At 45.4% G+C, this 10,086-nt stretch overlaps 1 protein-coding gene across 1 annotated transcript in view; it reads left to right on the top strand.

The window, feature by feature from the left end:
• The first annotated feature begins 7,295 nt into the window (after positions 1-7,295).
• FSHR (follicle stimulating hormone receptor) overlaps positions 7,296-10,086 on the top strand; it is a 79,972-nt gene continuing 77,181 nt past the window's right edge. The window contains exon 1 of the mRNA XM_033145475.1: positions 7,296-7,560. Coding sequence (XP_033001366.1) covers positions 7,397-7,560 — 164 coding nt within the window. The 5' untranslated portion in view covers positions 7,296-7,396. The remainder of the gene's footprint in view (positions 7,561-10,086) is intronic.

Here is a 10,086-nt window from a genome sequence, read left to right as displayed (position 1 = left end):
AAAACCTAATAGCACTACCCCTAGAATATTTTCCAAGCTGAGGGCCACATTTCCCTCATGGGCAACTTGGCAGGGGCTGCATGCCGCTGCTGGAAAAAGTGCTTGCGGCCAGAACCATGGAAGGGACTCTTAAGGTTTGCCCAGTAGGCCACATTCTAGCTACTGCAAATGTCAGAGGTTTCTGAGTCTGCACATATCTCAGCATCCTCCAAGCAGACAAACACCAGGCATTATCGCAACTCAAGGGCACATTCTCACTAGGCAAAGAGGCGCTCCAACGGATGCAGAATGAGGCTGGGGTGTCAGTTGAGAGGCCCAACCAGCTTCCAGGGCTGAGGTTTCCCACATCTCACTGCTTAGGAAACTGGGTGTTATATAGAAATATCAACTCACTCTCACTTTGTACCACAGATTTAACCCAGAACTTTTTTTTTTAATCCCTGTGAGGCATAGTACAATTAGGTTAGGAAGGACAGCGATGAAACAGGAATATGAGCCTCGGCAAAATCAGCCCCTCGTGCCTGTCTTTATTATGGTTTTCTGTCTGCCTCTCTTAATATCACTTTGTGGCAATTTTATTTCAGCATCAGAAATGTGCTCCTCTGACCCGGCCAAGTAGCCGAATGCCACTTAAGAGTGAGATTGGATAAAAGCTTCGTGCCAGTCCTTGTGGAATTGAAGCAGCTGAGCCCGCCTGCCCTACATGTTGTTTTCATCACATTGCCTGTTCTAGGCAGAGGTTAGGTCAAAGAGAGTCGTGTTTCCTTCCGGGCAAAGTTCTGAGAGCGGGTGTCACATGACAGTGGTGGGTGGGGCCAGAGACAACAGCGGGCGGGGAAACAAATGTACATCCATCTTGCCCTTTCTATGGTAGGCTGTTTTCTGCACACACACACACACACCACTTTCCTCCATCCAGCAAGCACATAGTCTGAGGACAGATTCCAGCCAGGCAAAAACTTGCCAAGGGAGTGAAAAATCAGGGCCAGCGAGTGGCGTGGCTTGTGAAAAAGGGTATTGTGGCATGGGGAGAGTCCCAAGAGTGACGGAAAGATGCTTGGAGGGCTGCATCTGCCCCACAGAATTGAGGCTCCCCAACCTTGAGCAAAATGAATGCTTCATTTCTGCAAACCGATATAACAACAACAACAACAACAACAACAACAACAACAACAACAACTTTTTTATACCCTGCCCATCTAGCTGGGTTTCCCCAGCCACTCTGGGCGGCTCCCAACAGAATACTAAAAACATGATAAAACATCAAACATTCAAAACATCCCTAAACAGGGCTGCCTTCAGATGTCTTCTGAACATCACATAGTTGTTTATTTCCTTGACATCTGATGGGAGGGCGTTCCACAGGGTGGGAGCCACTACCAAGAAGGCCCTCTGCTAAAAAAAACCTATTGAGTATTTTTGTTTTTATTTTTTTGCAAAACCCTTTGTAAATGCATCAAGAAGACTCAATTTGAATTTGCACCCCAGCCCCACCCCATGCTTGTATCTCTGACTGATAAAATAAACCTTTGGCTTTGTAGTGCTTCTAAAGGCACACGTGCATTTCAGTACATGCCTGTGTTTCTGTTTGCCTGTCTTCCTTTGTACTGAACACAGGAAAGGGGCCATCATAAGACAGACAATATTCTACGCAGAAAATTCAGCCCTGCGAAGCGTGTATCACTCTTTAGACTCCATGAAGTTGTTATGCATATTTGTTATTAAAAGCTGTCAGTTTTATCTATATTTTTGTAATTTTACTCTGTCTACTGTGCCAAAGACTTGTCTCGTTTCTCCTTCTTCTTTTAAGGAATTTATATATATATATACTTTGTCACTTTCCACAAGAAACATCTCAAAATGACAGCTCTGAACAATTTCCCCTTCTCTTTTCAGTCAATCGCCATTGCATAAGGAACCTCTCAGAGATCGGGGTGCAGGCAGCAATATTTATATCCATTGATTTTGTTTGATTCCCCTCCCAAAGTCATCTTAGCCAGTGGCCAACACATCTGGCAGGGAATTCAGCAGTGCTGGGCAGGGGAGGGAGATCTCAGGGCCACAGGCCATAGGCAAACACCCCACCCCAGTTCTCCCCAAATCTTACTTCCTCTCCCCAGGCTACATCCTTTAGCAGCCCTGCCTCGCACCCTCCTTGGGTCCTATAGCATGGCTTGTAATGTGTCCTCAAACTCTGGCAATGTCTCTTCCTTGCCTGGATGGAGGGCACAGAGGGTTGTGTGAGTGTGTTTGCAAAATAGCCTGCTGTACAAAGGTTTCTCCACCCACTTTTGCAGCTGGGTATGCCTGCCACTGGCATGTGCCCCCCCCCCAAAAAAAAGGTTGCCCCAAAGGGAATGCAGCCAAATATTCAAAATATGATGTGGCTGTATCAAACCTTTCCCCCTGCACTTGGAATTTCCTGCTCTCTGCTTTATTTTGCATGCACTTTTCTTTAGACTCTTCCGAATCTGCTGACAGTCCATCGGGTGACCCTGAATTCTAGCCTTATCAGTGAGGAAAGGGGGGGGGCATCCTTCCACTATCACCACATCCTGCAAAAAGTTAAAAACCTTGAGCTTGCTTTCCTCCCCACCAGCACCAGCCTTAGTTACTTGTCTAAGAAGAGGTGCAGGATCTAAATTAACCATTGCCAGACGAAAATAAAATAAAGGTGGGGCAGGTAGTTTAAAGGTCCTCAATGACCTTCAAATTCATGCCCCAGAGACTCTGTTTCAGTTTCTGGGTTGTTTGCTGATTTAGTGTCTGTGGGTTTCAGTTTCATCACGACTCTGCAGTCGCCCATTCTCTCCACTCAATGCAAGCTTCCCTTAAACGCCGCTATAGATCAAGTCTCAACCGTACAGAAATTCCTAGCACCTAAGCAACCCCCTACATCAGGAGCGATCTCTTTTAAAAAAAAATAATTATTTGTCTAGTGGCAATAAGGGCACTGTCAGGTCAGAGGGAGAGACGGATACTGCTGTGTGCCTGCTTGTTTGTTGACATATGCTACTGAGATACTTGGCACGCTTTGAAACGGACAGCAAGCAAGCATTATCTAGAAGGATATTTATGGGGCTCTTTTCAGCATGCATGACCTGGGAGCGTTCCACGCTGGGAAAAGCAAAAAAAAAAAACTTCCCACAAATACCAGATGAGGGTGATAAACCTGCGTCTGGGCTGTGCCAACTCAGGTGGCAGAATGAGGGAGGGTGAGTCTCACCTACTGGAATGCTATTCCATACCCCCACAAAAAAGTGAATAAATCCCTGTAAATAATGTCAAGGAGAAGAGTTCAACTTGAGCTCGCTCCTTGAAGTGCTAGTTTTCTACCTGCGTGGATTTTTGAAAACCTTTTTGTGTAGAGGAGCATCCAGTCATATCAACACCTCCCCCCACTTCTCTCTGAAGTGGTGTTTCTTGAGGCCTAAATTGGCGTACGACAATGGGCTTAGAAATCCTGGCACACACACACAAACACACACCCGTTAAAAAGGATTTCATGGGAGCAAGCGAGAAGAAAGATGTCTTCAGCCTGAGACCTTGAAGACTCCAACCCAGAATTCCCCAGATTTCTGGCCCCTTCCCCATGCACCCAGCCAGCATGACCAATGGAATGATGGATGATGGAAGCTGAAGTCTAAAACATTTGCAAGACACCGGTTTGGGAGAGACTAACCTAACAATAAGATTGACCAGTTTTTGAGGTCAGATCTCATAGATAGCTCAACTGGTTAGAGCATGGTGCTGAAAATGCCAAGGTTGTGGGTTCGATTCCCATATTGGACAGCTTCATACTCCTACATTGGAGGGAGTTGGGCCAGATCAAGGGTTGTCAACCTGGTGCCTACTGCCCACTAGTGGGTGTTTCAGGATTCTAGGTGGGTGGTAGGGGGTTCTATGGCACAAGCTCAATCCTCCTTCCATCGAGTACTGGTGGGCGGTAAGGAAATTTTACCATCAATGCATTAGTGGGCAGTAGGTATAAAAATTTAATGAGGAGGAATTAAAGAGCCTCTTAATGAGGGTGAAAGAGCACAAAATATGGTCTGAAGCTCAAAAAGATTTTAAAAAAACCTAAGATCATGGCCACTGGTCCCATCACCTCCTGGCAAATACAAGGGGAAGAAATGGAGGCAGTGAGAGATTTTACTTTCTTGGGCTCCATGATCACTGCAGATGGTGACAGCAGTCACGAAATTAAGACGCCTGTTTCTTGGGAGAAAAGCAATGACAAACCTAGACAGTATCTTAAAAAACAGAGGCATCTCCTTGCCGACAAAGGTCCATATAGTTAAAGCTATGGTTTTCCCAGTAGTGATGTATGGAAGTGAGAGCTGGACCATAAAGAAGGCTGATCGCCGAAGAATTGATGCTTTTGAATTATGGTGCTGGAGGAGACTCTTGAGAGTCCCATGGACTGCAAGAAGATCAAACCTATCCATTCTTAAGGAAATCAGGTCTGAGTGCTCACTGGAAGGACAGATCCTGAAGCTGAGGCTCCAATACTTTGGCCACCTCATGAGAAGAGAAGACTCCCTGGAAAAGACCCTGATGTTGGGAAAGATGGAGGGCACAAGGAGAAGGGGACGACAGAGGACGAGATGGTTGGACAGTGTTCTCGAACATGAGTCTGACCAAACTGCGGGAGGCAGTGGAAGGCAGGAGTGCCTGGCGTGCTCTGGTCCATGGGGTCACAAAGAGTCAGACACGTCTAAACGACTAAACAACAACAGGTATAAAAAGGTTGACTACCCCTGGGCTAGATAATCCTCAGGGCCCCTTCCAACTCTACAATTCTAGGATTCTATAAAGCAAGCAGTTCTCAAGCACCCTAAATTTCAGGGACGAAACTAAAATCCAACAAGCAAGAGCACCCTGAGCATATGCAAGCAGAATGTCAAGTTTCCTCTGCTCCGAACATCCACAGACTCTGAAACTGAGAACCTCTTAAAGCAAAAGAAAATGAAAAGGTACCCTATACAGTCGTACCTTGGAAGTCGAACGGAATCTGTTCCAGAAGTCTGTTCGACTTCCAAAATGTTCAGAAACCAAAGCATGCCTTCTGATTGGCTGCAGGAAGCTCCTGAGGCCAATCAGAAGCCTTGGAAGCCATAGCGGACATTCGGGTTCCAAAGAACGTTCGCAAACCAGAAAACTTGCTTCCGGGTTTGCGGCGTTCAGGAGCCAAAACATCTGAGTACTAAGGCGTTCGGGATCCGAGGTACGACTGTAGTATTATTGTGAGCAAAAAAATCATCACCCGTCTTCCCCAAGACCCTGACAGGCCATACAGAAAAGGGCAGAGAAAATTTGATATTTATCAGCATCCCAAGGTCTACCAACCAGAGGCAGGTGCAGAAGACAAGCATGAGATAACTGGATGCCTCTGAGGGACGTGACTTTTGGTTTCTCTCAATTTCTCGGTTTCCCAATCCTACATTCAGTTTGTCAGATCAAGTTGTTGTTTTTTTAAAGTACTGATGAAAACCTGCCAGCATTTTAGTGCACGTTTCTCTGAATAAACACAATTCTATGAGCAGTTTTGCACCATGCAAGCAATTTCTTGCAAGCAATTTCCCCTCATATAATGCATTTTTAAAAATATATATATTTTCACTAGTGTATGAACCTTGGCACACTTTTTTCTTTGGCTTGGAAAATGCATTGCAAGGTTTGGTGGAGAAGTGCAACTTTCAAATGAAAACTTCGTCTGGGTTTGCACACTGATTGAGGAAGCATGAAATAAGTAGGTTTGCAGTAAGATCCCAGAATAATAGGGTGGGAAGGGACCACAAAGATCATTTAGTTCAGCCCCCTGGGGTTACGAGTCTCCCGCTCTACTGACGGAGCTATCCTGTGGGGCTGTTCTTCCTTGTTCCCCACCTCTCGACACCTTCTGAGCCACGGCAACTGTTTCCCCCAGTAGAAGTGAGCTGAGGTTCCCTGCCTTGTTAGCAACGTCGTCAGATGCCACATAGAAAGTCAGACCCCTGGTCCACACTGCCGCTCTGAGTGTGGAAGGAAGACTGCTCCCTGCTGCAAGGCCTATTTCCACCTGGCCTAGGGGGCGGGGCCCACACTCACTCTGAGCATGTCAAAAATGTTTTTAAATGTTCAAAATATTTGTTCATCTGTGGTGTTTTAAATGTTGTTTTGTTTTGCGTTTTGTTTTTGAGCTGTCGTGGGTGTTATGGATGTTCGGTGGGGCTGGGGATGAGTTTTAGTTTCAGTATAAATGTAATTCTTATTATTTCAATTAGTATTTATTGTCTTGATGGTTTGCTGTATAGTTTTGTTTTAAAGGAGAGAGGGTATGAGTCACGGAGGTGCAGAGATTGTGTGAATGGACTTAGTGCTTAGCCTACATTTTCAGTTGCTGTTTTGTTAATGTTTTTATATCGTTTTATAGATTAGAAATGCCACATTGATTTGTTAATCATACGACTTGCCATAATTGTGAGGTTTAGCTTATTTTTAGTTGCTGTTTCGTTAAGTGGTTTTTTATTGCAACTGTTTTATTGATAATTTGTTAATTATTTTATATGATGTATTCGTGATGTGCTATTAGGTTTTATTATGTTATGGTTATTTATTGGTTGTAAGCCACTTTGAAATTCATTTGAATGGAAAGCAGCATATACTGTATTTTTTCCATGTATAACACACCCCTGTGTATAAGACGACCCCTATTTTGGGGGACTCCAAATTAAGATAATGGGGGGAGATTGCCCAGAGATGTTGAGCTTTTTTGGGGGGGGTTGCCAAAAACCACTCAGCCTCCTGTCTGACACTGCCAATCGCACACATCACCAAAGCCACCAGTCATCTCCCAATCACACCCAACTGATGCAACGGCAGCCAATCAACAGCAGGCCTTCACACAGCCACCAATCACCCGCCCAATTGACAAAGCAACAGCCAAACGACACCAGCCCTCGACGCAGCCACCAATCACCCACCCAATCGTCAGTGACAATCTCCTGCTTGCAGTTGAAACCAATCCACCCCCCTCTGAACTATCCATGTATAAGACGACCCCATTTTTTTTTTACATTATTTTATAATTTTAAAAAATCGTCTTATATACGGAAAAGTACAGTAAATACAATCAATCAATCAGTCCACCTATGTGCTTTGCCACTGAACTACAGCCCTTCCCTGATGCCATGTTGCTGTTTACTCAAACAACTGGGGAGGGAGCAAGCCTTGCTGAAAATCACTCACATTGACTGCAGATCTACCTTCTGGCCCACCCCTGACATGCAGAAGACCTTCCTCGGGTGTCACATGACTCACCATTGCCCATTAAGGCGGTGCCTCGGTGGAAGGAGTGAGGCAGGAGGAGCTTTCCCTTTCAGTGGCCGGGAGAGAGGGCATCGCAGAGGCAATCATGGTTCTGTTCCCTTCCGCTTGCTTCTGCCTGTTTCTCCTCTTGGGGGCTTGCTCCGGGTGGCAGCATCCCATCTGTGAGTTCTCGGACAACTTGAGGTTTCTATGCAAGGAGAGCCAGGTGACCCAGGTGCCGCAGGACATCCCCAGGAACGCCACGGAACTGTGAGTAAATTGGGCAACTAAAAGAACTCTATGGCAGATTTTTTGATTTGGCCTCTGGAGATTATCTCCTCCTTTGATAAATTGGGTTCACTCTTTCCGGCGGATTTTCAAAGGGAGGGATGGCTGGTTCTTCTGGGACCACAGCAATCCTCCCCCCCAAGACGTTTTGCAAGCGTTGGAGAGAGATAAGTTGCCTGTGCAAAAAAAAAAAAAAGTTTCAATCGGAGTTTCCCACAGCAGTGGGGGTTTCCAAAGTAATTTATGATATTAAGCACTTGGCATTTTCTCCAAAACAAAAAAAAAACCTTGCTTGAACACAGCTGAAACTGAACAAAGCAAAAGTCCATCTGCTGAAAAGCAGCACAACTTATCCGGGGAAAATCTGGCAACCTTTTCAACAGGAGTGTTGTAGCAACTAGCTCCTATCTTCTCCGCTGAGATGTTTTCTCCTTTGCAAAGAAGTTGATGGTTTGCATCGTGATCGCACAGTACTTTGCAGAGTTTCCTAAAAGGGGAGGGGGTAGGGGGTACGTGAGGGGGAGTCCTAGATAAGGATGGATTTCTTTCAGTGGTCCTTATGGGATGAAATGGAACAAGAACCACTAATGAGAATAAATGAAGACAGCTCACTGTAGGATTTCCCAATTACTAGGCAGTTTCTTGAAGTTCCCATTTATTTCTCGGGGACTGACACAGGCAGTGTTCTTTATCAGATGTTTCGCAGCTCCGTAACACAGAGATTACCACCAATACTTAACGGTGTCCTTGCTGGAATAAATTTGTGGGGTTTTCTTCTTGCTGAAACACAAATGGCAGATTCTCACCCTATGCACCAAAGATATATAGCAAGGATTTGGTCCAGTAAGGGGCCTTACAATTGTCCCTGTATCCATGAATGTTTGAGAGGAGTTGACACCAGGGATGGGGAACCTGTGGTCCTACAAGATATTCCTGGACTACAGCTCCCATCGTCCCTGAACTTTGGCCATGCTGGCTGAGGCCAATGTGAGCTGGAGTCTGAGATCTGGAAGGTCACACTTTCCCCATTTGTGCCTTAGTAGACCACATCACTTACAGTAAGCATCATTTCAAAGCATTGTTGCACATATCAGGGTGGTTTTATAAGGCGGAGTTGTCTTTCTAAGGGAAAGAGCAAAGAGCATGTGCAGATTCTTCCTCAGGCATAAGATTTCAGCAAAGTTTGTTTTCAGCAGCAAACCTCAATGTGGTTATGCACAACAAAGGGATAATTTATGAAATTTCTATGTGGCCACATGATCATAGCTTCTCTCCTAAAGAATTCTGGGAAGTGTGGTTTGTTAAGGGTGCTGAGAGTCCTCTATTCTCCTCCCAGAGTTCCCTGGGGTGAAGGAACAGCTGTTAAACTACTTTGGGAATTGGCCTTTGCGTTGGTTTTGAAAGAAAGGGAGGACAAAGCAGATATGGATCAGATGAAATCTGACAAAATAATTTCTCCAGTGTAAGTTGCTTCTCCATTGCAAGTAACGGCAGAGATAATAGTTCATTTTCCGGAGATCAGATAGTGATATTAACTTTCTTTAAGGTGTTTCATGTTATTGGGAAAGTATACCTGTGGGTGAGGGGGCAAAGGGGAAGGGAGCACAGAGAACCTGCACAGGTACTGGAGACTCCCAGCTGCAGGCAGTCACCTTACCCAAGTTGGAAGGTGATGGAAATGATGGTGGATGGGTGTGCTTGTCACTGCTCTCCTCCTCACTTGTTTACTTTCCCCCTTTATGGAATGCCTGAAGAGAACTTGCATTTCTTGGTAGACATGTTTCTGGGCTGTACCACTTTGGACAGCAGGAGGGGAGGGACACATCTTACCATCTCAATCCCCTCCCCCTCCCAAATGACCTCATGCAGAAAACTAGCATATCGGGGAAAGGCTAGGCAACTTTTCTATGTGGAAGGAATCTGAAGTAGTACACCCCATATATAGGTTTAACACTTCACTGAGAGAACTTGGGGGGGGGGAAATACGTCAGGAAGTTACCTCACTGTGCATTCCAAGGCCTATCACACAGGGGAGAGATTTTTGGACATAATGCATAGCCCCCGTAGCATGTTGAGTGGCAACAAAATACTCTTTTCAATTGACATACTCTGCCTAGAAATGGTACTGGCCCAGTTCACAAGAAGAAAAATAGTTTGGATTTGATATCCCACTTTATCACTACCCGAAGGAGTCTCAAAGCGGCTAACATTCTCCTTTCCCTTCCTCCCCCACAACAAACACTCTGTGAGGTGAGTGGGGCTGAGAGACTTCAGAGAAGTGTGACTAGCCCAAGGTCACCCAGCAGCTGCATGTGGAGGAGTGGGGACGCGAACCCAGTTCACCAGATTATGAGTCTACCGCTCTTAACCACTACATCACACTGGCTCTCTAAGCCATTGTTTATTAAATCCCGGTTTACTAAACCATGGCTTCGTGCTATGTGTGAACATTACACAATGGTTTAACTATGGCTTGTTAACTGCCAGCATACCATGATCTGAAGACAT

Source organism: Lacerta agilis, chromosome 3 (assembly GCF_009819535.1).
Source record: "Lacerta agilis isolate rLacAgi1 chromosome 3, rLacAgi1.pri, whole genome shotgun sequence".
Classification (NCBI taxonomy): Eukaryota; Metazoa; Chordata; class Lepidosauria; order Squamata; family Lacertidae; genus Lacerta; species Lacerta agilis.
The sequence above is the reverse complement of the archived record's forward strand: the minus strand, read 5'-3'. Positions and strand labels throughout refer to the sequence as shown.